We start from the raw sequence: 15861 nt of genomic DNA, 5'->3' as shown, positions 1-15861 counted from the left end.
CAGAGGAGCCTGGTGGGCTACAGTTGCAAAGAGTTGGGCACAACTGAGCGGGTGCGTGTGCACACACACGGACACACACACACACGCACGTGTGCACACACACACACACACACACACACACACGCACATGCTAGTTGAAACCACCATCTTCTTTCTCCTGGACTACTACCTAAATCATTAGGACTCATCTGCACCCTTTCTTCCCATATGTTGACTATGGTTCAAACACAATGACCACTTTTATGTTTCTGGGAAAAGCTACACACACTTGCTTTCTTAGGATCTTTTAATCCCCCTGAAATGTTACAGAAAATGATTTTCTGGAGGCCAGATCTTTTTTTGTTGTTATTTAAATCTTAGATTAAGTATCAAAATCTCAAAAGCCATCATTATTATACCATCTAATGTGTCTTTCTGCATGCTAAGTTACTTCAGTAATGTCCGACACTTTGCGACCCTATGAACTGTAGCCCGCCATGCCCCTCTGTCCCTGGGATTCTCCAGTCAAAAATACTAGAGTGGGTTGCCATTTCCTCATCCAGCAGATCTTCCCAACCCAAGGATTGAACCTGCATCTCCTGAGTCTCCTGCATTGGCAGGCAGATTCTTTACCACTGTTGCACCAGGGAAGTGCATTCTGTGTTACCTCACCTTCTTTATTGTACCACAAAGTGCTTTCCTCTATTAGTGTTCTTCTTATAGTTAAGCTCAGTTTGTTTGCTGTTATCTGTCTCCTTCCAGGAGAACATAAGTTCTTGTACAATAGACTTTGTGTTCTTGATGCTTATAATTCTGCCTGATAGTCATAGGTACTCACCAAATGTTTACTGAATTAATGAAAGTGACAAATAATGCTGAAGAAGCTGAAGATGAACGGTTATATGAAGACCTACAAGACCTTCTAGAACTAAAACCCAACAAAGATGTCCTTTTCATTATAGAGGACTGGAATGCAGAAGTAGGAAGTCAAGATCTACCTGGAGTAACAGGCAAATTTGGCCTTGGAGTACAGAATGAAGCAGGGAAAAGGCTAATAAGAGTATTGCCAAGAGAACACATTGGTCATAGCAAACACTCTCCTCCAACAACAAGAAAACACTACACATGGACATCACCAGATGGTCTACACTGAAATCAGATTGATTATATTCTTATGCAACCAAAGATGGAGAAGCTCTATACAGTCAGAAAAAAGCAAGCAAACAAACAAACAAACAAAAAAAAAACTGACTGGGAGCTGACTATAGCTCAGATCATGAACTCCTTATTGCCAAATTCAGACTTAAATTGAAGAAAGTAGGGCAAACCACTAGACCATTTAGGTATGACCTAAATCAAATCCCTAATGATTATACAGTAGAAGTGAGAAATAGATTCAAGGGATTAATTCTGATAGACAGAGTGCCTGAAGAATTATAGACAGAGGTTCATGACATTGTACAGGAGGCAGGGATCAAGTCCATCCCCAAGAAAAAGAGATGCAAAAAGGTAAAATGGTTGTCTGAAGAGGCCTCACAAATAGCTGTAAAAAGAAGAGAAGCGAAAGGAAAATGAGAAAAGTAAAGATATACCCATCTGAATGCAGAATTCCAAAGAATAGCAAGGAGAGATAAGAAAGCCTTCATCAGTGATCATTGCAAAGAAACAGAGGAAAACAATACCATAGGAAAGACTAGAGATCTCTTCAAGAAAATTAGAGATACCAAGGGAATATTTCATGCAAAGATCGGAAAAATAAAGAATAGAAATGGTATGGACCTAACAGAAGTAGAAGATATTAAGAGGTGGCAAGATAAATAGAACTATACAAAAAAGATTTTCATGACCCTGATCATCATGATGTGTGATCACTCACCTAGAGCCAGACATCCTGGAATGCGAAGTCAAGTGGGCCTTAGGAAGCATCACTATGAACAAAGCTAGTGGAGGTGATGGAATTCCAGTTGAGCTATTTCAAACCCTATAGGATGATGCTGAGAAAGTGCTGCACTCAATATGCCAGCAAATTTGGAAAACTGAGCAGTGGCCACAGGACTGGAAAAGGTCAGTTTGTATTCCAATCCCAAAGAAAGACAATGGCAAAGAAAGCTCAAACTACCACACAACTGCACTCATCTCACATGCTAGTAAATTAATGCTCAAAATTCTCCAAGCCAGACTTCAACAGTATGTGAACCATGAACTTCCAGATGTTCAAGATGGTTTTAGAAAAGGCAGAGGAACCAGACATCAAATTGCCAACATCTGTTGGATCATCTAAAAAGCAAGGGGGTTCCAGAAAAATATCTACTTCTGCTTTATTGACTATGCCAAAGCCTTTGACTGTGTGGATCACAACAAACTGTGGAAAATTCTTCAATAGATGGGAATAATAGACCACCTGACCTGCCTCCTGAATAAAATGTATGCAGGTCAGGAAGCAAGAGTCAGAACTGGACATGAAACAACGGACTGGTTCCAAATCGGGAAAGGAGTACCTCAAGGTATTGTCACCCTGCTTATTTAACTTATATGCAGAGTGCATCATGAGAAATGCTGGGCTGGATGAAGCAAAAACTGGAATCAAGATTCCTGGGAGGAATATCAATAACCTCAGATATGCAGATGACACCACCCTTAGGGCAGAAAGCAAGGAGTGACCAAAGAGCCTCTTGATGAAACTGAAAGAGAAGAGTGAAGAAGTTGACTTAAAACTCAACATTCAGGATATTTAAGATCATGGCATCTGGTCCCATCACTCCATGGCAAATAGATGAGGCAATAATGGAAACAATAACACACTTTATTTTTTTGAGCTTCAAAATCACTGGAGATGGTGACTGCAGCCATGAAATTAAAAGACACTTGCTGCTTCAAAGAAAAGTTATCACCAACCCATACAGCATATTAAAAAGTAGAGGCAGTACTTTGCCAACAAAGGTCCGTCTAGTCAAAGCTATAGTTTTTCCAGTAGTCATGTATGGATGTGAGAGTTGGACTGTAAAGAAAGTTGAGCACCGAAGAATTGATGCTTTTGAACTGGGTTGTCGGAGAAGACTCTTGAGAGTCCCTTGGACTGCAAGGAGATCCAACCAGTCCCTTCTAAAGGAAATCCGTCCTGAATATTCATTGCAAGGACTGATGCTGAAGCTGAAACTCCAATAATTTGTCCACGTGATGTGAAGAACTGACTCATTTGAAAAGACCCTGATGCTGGGAAAGATTGACTGCGGGAGGAGAAGGGAACAACAGAGGATGAGATGGTTGGATGGCGTCACCGATTCAATGGACATGTTTGTGTAAACTCCGGGAGTTGGTGATGGACAGGGACCCCTGGCATGCTGCAGTCCATGGGGTTGCAAAGAGTCAGACACGACTGAGAGACTGAACTGAACTGAATGTTCTGAAATTCAGGGAGATGAGGGATTACAGTAGGCGGGGTTGGGGCAGGGGGAAGGTACATCAAAAGTGTGGAGAGAACAATAAATGTGGTATTTGTCGTATCCTTGGGAACAGCAGGTAGACAGAAATTTTGTTAAGATCATAAGATCAGAATGAATGGCCACTGTAGTGATTCTAGAATACCAGCTTCAGAATAAATGATGTTAAGGACTTTCCTTTTCTTAATTTTCAACTTCAGGTACCTTTGAGCCTTTTAACTATTATCTCATTTTAAGCCTTTTGAGTAAAAGTGATATAGGCTGCTCCACCACTTTTTTAAAATTTCTTTATTTCTTAATGCAAATTTTTATTTCAGCCCTGCTTGGGTCTGGACCAAAGTATAAGGTGATTCTAAATTATATCTATCTTCTGTGGTTGGAACTGCCACAAGAAAGAGAATAAAATCGAAATAGTTTTTTCCTTACTATCAAAAGAAAGACCTTGGATATGTGTATTTCCTTATCTGGTAGTGATGACAGTTTTCATTGTCAACCCCCCTGCCTCCCCCCCCCCCCCCGCCCTTTTTTTTTATTAATTGCCTTGATTTTTCCCAGGGGCTTGTCGCACATCAAGTAAAGATCCCAATCCATAGCTAAAGAAAAGTGGAGAACACAGCAGAAGCTAAAATTGCTTTCTGTTCACATGTTTGCTCTGAGAAATTCTTAATCAGCTCTTCACCCACTGGAAGTCAGATGGAAGCAACCGCAAGATGACTATTGAGGATCTTCTCGTGAAAGGCACTCAGTCATGTCTGACTCTTTGCGACCCCATACAGTCTATGGAATTCTCCTGGCCAGAAGGCTGGAGTGCATAGCCTTTCCCTTCTCCAGGGGATCTTCCCAACCCAGGGATTGAACCCAGGTCTCCTGCATTGAGGGCAGATTCTTTGCCAGCTGAGCCACCAGGGAAGCATTAAAATGGAAATGCAGTACTTCTCTTGTTTCCCTAGCTCAGATAAACCCCTATAGTACTACAGCAGAACTTTAAATGAGTTGCCTTTTAAATGTACTGCCCTGTCTTTCCAAATTGCCAATTTAAATGGGAATTTAGGAACATATTATGTGAAAGCCTTTGTTTTCTTCAATTCTAATCTGTACCTATCATGTTTTGTATTTGATATCATCCAATGAGCCCTGATTAGCCTGACTGATTTTTGCAGGGTGAATTTGGATCATTCTCAATGCATGTCAAAGAAAGCTAACAAAAACTGTGCAGTTCCATCATAAGAGACTTGATTCAGATGCTCTGACTGTCTTGCGGCCTCTGCTAAAATCTTATATAATGCCACATCTTAATGGATGAGTAGCTGAAGAAACAATGAATGGAAAGGGACAGAGGTCAAAGTGTTTTGCAATTCTCTTGATATAACAGAGTCTTTCAGTTTTGCTTTTGTCACTTGCAACATTTTTAATTATTCAGGGGCTCCCTTTTGCTTCTTTTTAAATGGCATTTCTTGAATTGATTCTTCAGTCATACTGATAGGTCTTCCTTATATAGATGTATGTGTGTACTTGTGTAGGGGGCAGGTTAAAAAAAAGAGGTGAGTTAGAGATAAGTGATGGGAAATTCAAATAGGCGTAAATACATCCTTACTATTTCTCTTCAGTAGAAATATCCTGAGTGTTTTTTAAAATAAAACTTTATGACAGTATCTTTACAGGTTAATAAACACATTGAAAATAAGGAGGGGGGAGGTTGCTATTGCATTCTGTCGTTTGACTTTTGGGTAGAAAAGGATTATTTTATGTATAGTCACTCTTTTTTATCGGACAACCAGGATACAGTACTTCTCTGCTTTCATCTTAGTCTCTTTTCTCCTTTGTTTTTTCCTTTAGCTCAACAGAATTCACCAAAAATCCACGAAGGCTGGTGGGCATACAAGGAGGTGGTCCAGGGAAGCTTTGTCCCAGGTAAATGCACATTTATTCTTCTTACTTTATTTTTAGGAAAGTAATATGAGTGAAATCTATTATTTCCAGAATTTTGCATTTGCTATATGGCATGGAATCTATTGTATAAGTCACCATAGTCTGATTTAGGTGCTAGATCAATACTTCCTTAAGAGCAAGTTTATTAAATGAGTGCCAATTTAACCAATATTGTGTTTTTTCTTCTGAGCTTATATCTTAAGGTTCTTGCATCTACAGACGGCTCTGTTAGGGAGATGCAGGAGTCAGGGTTGAGGTTTTGTATGCTGAAATTTGGTTGAGAAAGAGCTTTTTTTTTTTTAATGTCAAGGAAACAGGTAGTCTGGCAAGGCTGATCATAGCAGTGAGGCTGACTGTGATGCATGTTATCTCTGATGTTCCTTTAGTAATATTCATGGTCAGGACTTAGTTGGGCCAAGTATCAGATGAAAAATAACAGGCCAAGTGGATGTTGTCAGCATGAGGGGAGAGAACTGAAGACAGGTTAGAGCCAGAAGCATGTCATAACTTAAGTTCTGAAACAAGGTGGAGGGTCCTTGTCTTCCCTTACTACTCTTATCCTCTTCACAATCCTCAGTCTGCTGCTTCAAGACTTTCATAGGCAAGAAAAAGAGCAGGAATGTTAAAGAGAAGGATGGAAAGGAAGGCAGGTGAGGTATTTCAGGGTATTTTTAACTGCTTATACGTGAGAGGATAAGAAATAAAACTCTCAAATGGAGTCAGTATGGGGTTCCAACTCAGGCACGGAAAATAGAGGACCCCAAGTGTCAGTTGAGGTCTTTGCGGTTGGTGGCAGGTGGAAAGAGTGGTGCCCCCAGGCCACCTGGTTCATTCTTGGATGCTGTGTCTTCTTTCCCTGTCCTGTAGACTTCCTTATATCAGCTGTGCAGAGCTGAGAGAGTTGTTACACTCCTCTGAACCTCACTTCTCATTGGTATTGTGGGACACAAATTTCAATACGAGGAAACCAGGCATGGGGAGGAAGAGTGAATGGCCCAGGGGAAAGGCAGCTGACTGCCAGTTAGTTTCATAAATTAGTATTATTAACTTGATAAATTTACTAGGGCACATTTATTTCTTGGTACAGTGGGCATAGAAACTAGGCTTGAGTAAGTCACCTGAAAATAATCATGTTTCTAATAATAGTCTTACAATAACTTGATTGACATTACTGTGTTCATATGATATGACAGAGATATATGACAATTTATACTTATGATTGGGGCCATCCCTTTTCAATGGCTAGAAGGCTGGCATATATATATATATATTTTTTTTTTTTTTTTTTTTCTGAGAAATCTGCTTTTGTTATTCAGGATATCTGGGAAATTACATTTCTAATGATATTTTTTATGCTTTGTGATTATTAAATTAGAGCAACAAAGGGCATTCTGCCAGGTTATAGGAAGTCTTGCTAAACTAGTAATATCCTCCCTACTGATTGAAATGCTCATGGATAATCCTGGGGAGGGTCTGAAAGGTTTTACTTTTCTGCCCCGTATTTTTTAAATTACTTTATTTATTTACTTTTATATATATATATATATCCCTGAAGTATAGTTGACTTACAATGTTTCATGTGCACAGCAAGGCGATTCATTTATACATAATATACATATGTCAATATTGAAATTATTTTCCATTATAGGTTATTGCAAGATATTGGCTACATTTCCCTATGCTATACAGTAAACCCTGTTGTTTGTTGCATATCTATTTTAATTAGAAATCTAGCATTGTATTCATAGTAAGTCAAACAAGTAGAGTCAAATGTCATAAATGTTTTAGTTAGGCAAAAATTCATGTGTTTTCTAAAATATATATACACATGAATTTCATATTCATGTGTATATAAATATTATACATACATAATATGTATACAAAAGCTTTTCTACTATGCTTGAGGAAGTTTTGAGAAGGAACATCAAAAAAATAAAAAGAAGAGATGGAGAAATTGGAAAACATAAACTAAATGAAATGGGAGTACTGAATATTAAGTAGTAAAAGTGAAACAAACTAGATAAAAGTAAAATATCACCATATATTTCAGTTGTTTTTAACATGGCTGCTCATTAGAAACATATCTGGAGCTCTGGAGAAAAAAAAAAATACCTGGGCATTTTTATTTTTTAAAAATGTTCAAGATAATTCTGATATGCATCTGGATTTGAAAAAGTGATTACAGGTTATTCTATTAAATCTTACTTTTGGTGGTATAGAGTTATTTTAGTTTTCTGTTGACCAATCATGATACAATGGTAATATGTGAGTAATAGTTACATAGTCACAATAGTAAGAGATGTTTATGAGTTTTCACAATCAGTACCAGGACAAATAGATAATTACAATTGCAAGTAATAATGGAAGCATGATTAACCTAACTATAAGATAATTACTTACAATTTGGGGAGTCAAGCTGAGTGATGTGGTAAGTGGAAATGCATACATGCACATATTTTCATCTTCCCATCCAGTCTATGCCTTTTGGTTGGTGCATTTAGTCCATTTACAGTTAAGACAGTTTTCCATATGTATGATCCTATTACCATTTTCTTTATTTTTTTGGATTTCTTTTGTGTAAATACTTTCCTTCTCTTGTGTTTCCTGCCTAGAGAAATTATTTTAGCATTTGTTGTTAAGTTAGTTTGTTGGTGCTGAATTCTCTTAACTTTTGCTTGTCTAGAAAACTTTTGATTTCTCTGTCAAATCTGAATGAGAGTCTTGCTGGGTAGAGTATTCTTAGTTGTAGGTTCATATGTCATGCCATTCCCTTCTGGCTTGTGGAGTTTCTGCTGAGAAATTAGCTGATAGCCTGATGGGGTTCCCTTGTATATTTTTTGTTCTTTTTCCCTTTGTGCTTTTAATACTTTATATTTGTCTCTAATTTTCATCAGTTTGACTGCCGTGGTCTTGGTTTATTCTTCTTTCAGTTTATCCAGCCTGGGACTCTTATGCTTCCTGGACTTGATTAACCATTTCCTTTCCCATGTTAGGGAAGAGTTCAGCTGTTATCTCTTCAATTATTTTCTCAGGTCCTATCTCTCTCTCTCTTCTACCCCTGGGACCCCTGAAATGTGAATGTTTGGTGTGTTTAATGTTGTTCCAGAGGTCTCTTATGATGTCTTCATTTCTTTTCATTCTTTTTTCTATATTCTGTTCTGTGGTAGTGATTTCCATCATTCTCTCCTCCAGGTCACTTATTCATTCTTCTGCCTTGGGTATTTTGCTATGGATTCCTTCTAATGTGTTATTCATCTCTGTTTATTTGTTCTTTAGTTGTTCTAGGTTTTTAGTAAGCATTTCTTGCATCTTCTCCATTGTTTCCCTGAGATCCTGGATTATCTTCACTATCATTATTCTGAATTCTTTTTTTGGAAGGTTGCCTATCTCCACTTCATTTCGTTGTTTTTTCTGGAGTTTTATCTTGTCTCTTCATCTGGGATATAACGTTCTGCTTTTTCATGATGACTGACTTTCTGTAATATGGATTTTATTTTAACCACTGTGGGACTGTGGCTCTTCTTGCCTTGTCTGTCTCCCCTCTGACGGGGGAGGCGAAGAGCCTTGTGCAAGCTTCCTGATGGGAGGGACTGGCAGTGGGAAAAAAAAAATGGATCTAGCTCTGGTGGGCAGGGCCATGCTCAGTAAAGATTTAATCCAACTATCTGTTGATAGGTGGGGTTGTGCTCCCTCCCTGCTAGTTGTTTGGCTTGAGATCTTTTAGCCCTGATGTCTAATGGCTTTATGGTAATGTTAGTTGCAACTTCCAAAAGGGCTTACACCAAGGGGGATCTTCCCAGCCTGCTGCTGCCAATGCCCCTGTCCCTATGGTGAGCCCCTACCTACCCACATCCCTACAGGAGACCCTCCAATACTAGCAGGTAGTTTTGGTTCAGTTTCCTGGGGAGTCATTGCTTCTTTCCTCTGAGTCTTGGTACATGCAAGATTTTATTTGTGTCCTCCAAGAGTGGAGTCTCTGTTTACCCCAGTCCTGTGGAAATCCTATAATCAAACCCCTCTCGTCTTTAACGTCAGATTCCCTAGGGATTCCGGGACCCTTTGTCAGATCCCTAGACTGGGAAGCCGGATGTGGGGTTCACAACTTTCAAAACAGTGGGAGAACTTCTTTGGTATTATTGTTCTGCAGTTTGTGAGTCACCTACCTGGCAGGTATAGGGTTTGATTTTATCATGATTGTGCTTCTACCATCTTGCTGCAGTTTCTTCTTTGTCTTTGGATATGGGGTATCTTTCTTTGGTGGGTTTCAGCATCACCTTGTCAATGGTTGCTCAAAAGCTAGTTGCAATTTTGGTGCTCTCTCAGAAGATGAATGCACATCCTTCTACTCCAATATCTTGAACTGCACTCCTTTGTCCCATATTTAAAAAATAAATAAAATTACTTATTTGACTGCATTGGGTCTTAGTTGCAACACACGAAATCTTCCTTATGTCATGTGGGATCTTTCACTGTGGCACACGGACTCTAGCTGTGGCACTCAGGCTCATTAATTGTGGCATGGACACAGGGGCTATGTAGTTCTGTCAAACAGGCTGCAGAGTGCATGGCCTCAATAATTGCAACACACAGGCTTAGTTGCTCTGTGGCATGTGGGATCTCAGCTCTGTGTCCAGGGATCAAAACTATGTCTCTTGCATTACAAGGCAGATTCTTAACCATAGTATACCAAGTCCCCCTGCCCCAGTCTTTTTTTTTTTTTTTTTTTCTTTTCTCCCCTCTGTTTACACATTCTTTCTTTACATGTACTCAAGTCCGTGTTTTGAGTTGGTGCTTTTAAGATGACCACAGGAGAAGTTTTATCTTTTCTTCATGCACTGATTTAAAAGAATCTAAGTTTCCCTCATTTCCAGTTTTAAAATGAGTTAATATGTATAAAACCTGCTACATGGGAAGCAGCAAGATGTGGAGTTATGAGCATGGACTCTGGAGTTTACCTAACAACGTAATTGGATATTTAATACTTCTCTGTTTGAGAAAGAGAACTATACACTGAAAAATGTAATCATGCAAGTGAGGGTCTCTCATGATGTTAGAACATGCAAGGTGCTTAGTAAATATTCCTTGAATCTGTGAGCTCAACGTGTCTTTGATGACAGTGGTCATCAAAGAGATAACTTCATCATCCTCTAGATTTAAGAGTCCCAAAGCACTTTGGCTTCTTGGTAAAGACTGGTATCCGATGACCTCGTTTTCTAAACTTTTCAGTTCAGTTCAGATGCTCAGTCGTGTCTGACTCTTTGTGACCTCATAGACTGCAGCATGCCAGGTTTTCCTGTCCATCACTAGCTCCTGGAGCTTGCTCAAACTCATGTCCATTGAGTTAGCAATGCCTTCCAACTATCTCATCCTCTGTCGTCCCCTTCTCTTCCTGCATTCAGTCTTTCGCAGTATCAGGTCTTTTGCATCAGGTGGCCAAAGTATTGGAGTTTCAGCTTCAGCATCATTCCTTCCAGTGAATATTCAGCACTGATTTCCTTTAGGATTGATTTGCTTAATCTCCTTGTAGCCTGAGGGACTCTCGAGAGTCTTCTCCAACACCACAGTTCAAAAGCACCAATTCTTCAGCACTCAGCTTTCTTTATAGTCCAACTTTCACATCCATACATGACTACTGGAAAAACCATAGCTTTGAGTAGATGGACCTTTGTTGGTAAAGTGATGCCTCTGCTTTTTAAAATGCTGTCTAGGTTGGGCATAGCTTTTCCAAGGAGCAAGTGTCTTTTAATTTCATGGCTGTCTTCACCATCTGCAGTGATTTTGGAGCCCAAGAAAATAGAGTCTGTCACTGTTTCCATTGTTTCCCCATCTATTTGCCAGGAAGTGTTGGGACTGGATGCTATAATGGGTTTTTGCATCATAGGATTTTTTTTTAAATATAGTTCTTCTGTTTAAAATATTTTAAACTTTTGGGAACTTCAAATCTCTTTAAAAAGATAAGAGTCATGAGAATTTATGAATTAAGTAATTGGACCTGAGGCTCTAATATTTGACAGACTCCAGACTACCCACTTTATCTGAATTGTTGCTTTGGTCAATGGACCCTTTTTCTCTTATTATCATTACTAAATATAAGCTTAAGAGTGTTCTTTACTTTGCTGCTGGGACTTTTTTTTTTCTTTTTAGGTTATCAATGTGTAAAAGAAAATAGACCCTCATATTACTGGATTATTTGAAAAATATTTATTGTCCCATAAATTTTTACAAATGTCCAGAAATAATTATCAGTTGACATAATAGTGTAAACCTGTGACTTTTATGAAGCTTGTGGTAGATAAAAATACATGATTTCTGTGGCAATGGCCAAAATAAGGTTGAATAGCATTGGAATATCCCATTTTGCCCAGTTCAACAGTATTTAAGAAGTAGCCAGCTGATACTGAGCACATGTGTGGGACTGTTGTTAAAAATCTAACTGTACATGGATCTTATGTAAGGGTAAACCCACACCCTAAAAGAAGCAGATAAGCCATAAAACCATGACTTAGTATAAGGGTTCTAACAGGACTTACAGGACATGTAAAGGGGGCCATAAAGAGTTGGGATTCATTCTGCCTGGTGTTCAACAGACTTTGTTGTTTACTTGCTTAAGTCTATGCTTCATCCAGCATCACTCATTTTGCCTTACAGACAGATCCCCATTTTATTTGAGTGTTCACCTCCACATGGTCGTGAACTCAGGGATGGAGACCTTCCCAGTCCCACAAATGCTTTTCTTGGCGGATATCTACACCAGCATGGTGCTTTTAGCCTCTTTATTGACAGTAATTGATTTAGATGTTATGAAGGCCAAGTTTATGTATAAAATTGGTTAGTCTACAGTACCCAGATATTTGATCAAACATTATTCTAGATGTCTCTATGAATATATTTTAAAAATGAGATTAACATTTTCATTGGTAGACCCTGAGTAAAGCATATTACCTCCATAATGTTAGTGGGCTTCATCCAATCTGCTGTCGACTTTAACAGAAAAAGGCTGAGGGAAATTGTGCTTGAAGAAGTTTTTGGCCTTCAGTTGGAACAGCAGCTGCTCCAAACTGATGGCCTATCAATTTAGGATGGCCTAAAATTTTGGATATGTCATTATGCATAATCATGTGAACCAGTTCCTTGAAATATCTCTCTCTGTGGACACATACATGCACGCACACACACACACACACACACACACACACATAAACATGGATATTCTGTTTTTTCTGTGTCTCTGCTTCTGTTGCTGCTGCTGCTAATTCACTTCAGTCATGTCCGACTCTGTGTGACCCCATAGACGGCAGCCCACCAGGCTCCCCCGTCCCTGGGATTCTCCAGGCAAGAACACTGGAATGGGTTGCCATTTCCTTCTCCTGTTTCTCTGGGACACTCTAATACACTAATACACTAACACAGATATGAACAAATGATAACTATTTCTATTCATTGCTTGAGAGGGGATGTCTGCTGAACAACTTGGGAGCAAAAACTACACTAAAGATGCCAGAACAGAACGTTGGAAATAATTCAGATCTTTTATGGCCCTCTTGAGCAATGAATTAACCATTGGACTGCCTCAGCATTTTTTTTTTTTTTTTAATAAGATAACAAAGCATCTTATCGTTGGAGCCACTTTGAGTTAGTTTTTCTTTTACTTTCAGCCCAAAGCATTCTCTGAGATTCACATTTCTTAGTATACGGGGAAAGAAAGGAAGTATTTTGGAACTGGGTGTTGACAATCTTCAGGTTTATCCAAAGTGAATAAAGAGGAGAATGTGAGGATTATCAGAGTAAATAGCATTGGCAAAGAAGAGTGAAAATTTACTATGGGTTTGGGGAGTGGTGGGTACCTCTAAGTCCCTAAAAGGCAGGGTACACAGTGGAATATGATGAGTTAGGGGATTAGCAGTGTTATCAGGGGCCACACTGTGAAACTTTATGTTCCATGTTCAAGAGCTTAGACACAGTTTTGTTTTTGTTTTTTTAAATTAATTTGTTTTTTATTGAAGGATAATTGCTTTACAGAATCTTGCTGTTTTCTGTCAAACCTCAACAGAATCAGCCATAGGTATGTCCCCTCCCTTGTGAAACTCCCTCCCCATCCCATGCCTCTAGGTTTATACAGAGCTCCTGTTTGAGTTTCCTGAGACATACAGCGAATTCCTGTTGGCTATCTATTATGTCTCTTCAGAGCTTTATAAAGGTCTTATAATTCTCCTATTAAAAGGACACAATTTTTTTTTTCAGTAGAAGAATTATAAGACATTTTTAAGCTCTGAAAAGACATAATCAAATATGTTTTTTAAATCCAGCTATGTGTCAAATGGCCATGGACAAGACAGAATTATAACTATTTATAATGCAACTATTAATGAAAAAGACTAGAAGACTAGCATAAAAGATATACAACTAAAGATGTAAAGAAAGAATGATAAGACAGATGGTGGGGGGCGGTGTGGGCAGAGACTCAGTACAGTTGAGACCCATACCCCCAGGTGGATAATCCATAGATAGGAGAATAATTACAGTTGCAGAAGTGTTCCTCAAGGAGCAAGGAATCCAATCCCACTTTGGACTCCCCAGCCTGGGGGTTCTGCACCATGAAGATGAGCCCCTAGAATATTTTACTTTGAGGAAAACCAACAAAGCTTACTTTTGGGAGCATCAATGGACTGTGGGAGATAGAGTCCACCCTTAAAGGGCCCACACAAAATCTCACATACTCCAGGACCCAGGGAAGAAACAGTAATTTGCAAGAATCTGGGTCAAATACACCTGCTGACCCTGAAGAGTCTCCCAGGGAGGCAGGAACAACTGGGACTCACCCTGGGAATGTGGACACTGGCAGCAGTCATTTTTGGAATCTCATTCTACCACAATTACACTGATTCTGGCAGTGCTATTTTGGAATCCTCTCTGTAGCCTGTTAGTACTATGATTGTCCCTGCCCATCAGTAGGTTGGCTGCCGTAAAGACTCTAAGCCCACAGCCATCCAAAAAACCAGCCCTTTTACCAGAGGGCCCAGGACCCCGTCCTGCACACCAGTTCACTGACATTATTAGCTGCAGGACAAGTCTCACCACCAGTGGATGAGCACCATCTCCAAGGCCCCCTAGGCTCTGCAACCTTGGGACATTGATCCAGCTACCACTGGGGCAGCACTAACCCCAGGAACCCTAGGACTCTGCAGCTGGCCACTTCATGACCCAGCCCTGACCACCAGTGACTGGCAACCTCCTCACAAGGCAGGACTGGCAACATTCAACCCATACAGGGAACACCTAGAGCATATAGCTCTTTGACTAAAGGTGAGTGTGCTGCTGGGATACCTAAGATGTCTCTTATAAAAAGCCATTTCTCCATAGCTGGGAAATACAAATGACTTTCCAAATGCATAGGAATAAAAACAGCAAATTAAGCAAAATTAGTCAACAGAGGACTATATTCCAAATGAAAGAACAAAATAAGACCAAAGAGGAATTAAGTGAAGTAAAGATAACATAATAGAGCTCAAGGTAATGATCACAAAGCTGTTCAAAGAACTTGGAAGAAGAATGGATAAAAAAAGTGAGAAGTTAGAAATTTTAACAAATGTTAAAAATATAAATAAATTGGAAAATGTAAAAAAAAAAAAAAAGAACCAAACAGCTGAAATAAAAGTATGCTAGAAGAAATCAACAGAAGACTAGGTGATACAGAGGAACAATTCAGAGTTGGGAAACAAAGAAAGGGAAATCACTGGAATTGAACAAAAAGGAAAACGTAAATGAGGACAATATATAAGACCTTGGAAACAGCATCAAGGGTACTAACATTCACATTATAGATGTCTGAGAAATATTTTTTTCAATTTCTTTAATTTTGCATCTATATGAAATGATGTATATTCACCATACTTATTGTGATAACCATTTTGCAGTATATGTAAGTCAAATCATTATGCAGTATACCTAAACTTATACACTGCTGTATGTCAATTATATCTCAATAAAACTGGAAGAAAAAATGAATAAAAATTCAGCTATGGTGACAGTAATGAAGGTGAACTGTATTTCAATGAGAATATCAAAGGCATAAAGATCCATGAGGTGATTTTTTTAAATCATCCAAGCAAAAGATGGCATGCACCTATGTTGACAATGAAAACCAAAAACAAAACAAACAAACAAAAAAACCCAATAATTTTTAAATTAATTATATTATTGAAAGATTCAGCATGAAATTTATCTTGTGACATACAGGTAACATGTTTAAAATTTAGGATAAATATATACACATTTAGCACATTTCAGAAAACTTGTGCAGAATACTATCTGTTCACAATCCATTTACCCAAGGCAGTAGAAAAACTGAGCATACTTATAGAGGAGAGTCTGTGCCAGGAATCGGACATTTAAAAAGGCACGGCTTCTAACTTCTTGGAGCTTACAGTCTAGTGAGAGAGATAGTCTCTAATAATAATAAGCAGTCTCTCACCCTGACCACCTTCTTCACATAGCAGTGTTTGGGTAGGGAATT

The 15861-nt window shown here is 38.9% G+C and overlaps 1 protein-coding gene across 1 annotated transcript in view; it reads left to right on the top strand.

Moving 5' to 3' along the window:
- The window catches only part of CA10 (carbonic anhydrase 10), an 820075-nt gene that overhangs the window by 117763 nt on the left and 686451 nt on the right, over nucleotides 1-15861 (top strand). The window contains exon 3 of the mRNA XM_061140932.1: nucleotides 5256-5330. Coding sequence (XP_060996915.1) covers nucleotides 5256-5330 — 75 coding nt within the window. The remainder of the gene's footprint in view (nucleotides 1-5255; nucleotides 5331-15861) is intronic.

The sequence above is a fragment of the Dama dama genome, chromosome 5 (assembly GCF_033118175.1).
Source record: "Dama dama isolate Ldn47 chromosome 5, ASM3311817v1, whole genome shotgun sequence".
Classification (NCBI taxonomy): Eukaryota; Metazoa; Chordata; class Mammalia; order Artiodactyla; family Cervidae; genus Dama; species Dama dama.
The sequence above is the reverse complement of the archived record's forward strand: the minus strand, read 5'-3'. Positions and strand labels throughout refer to the sequence as shown.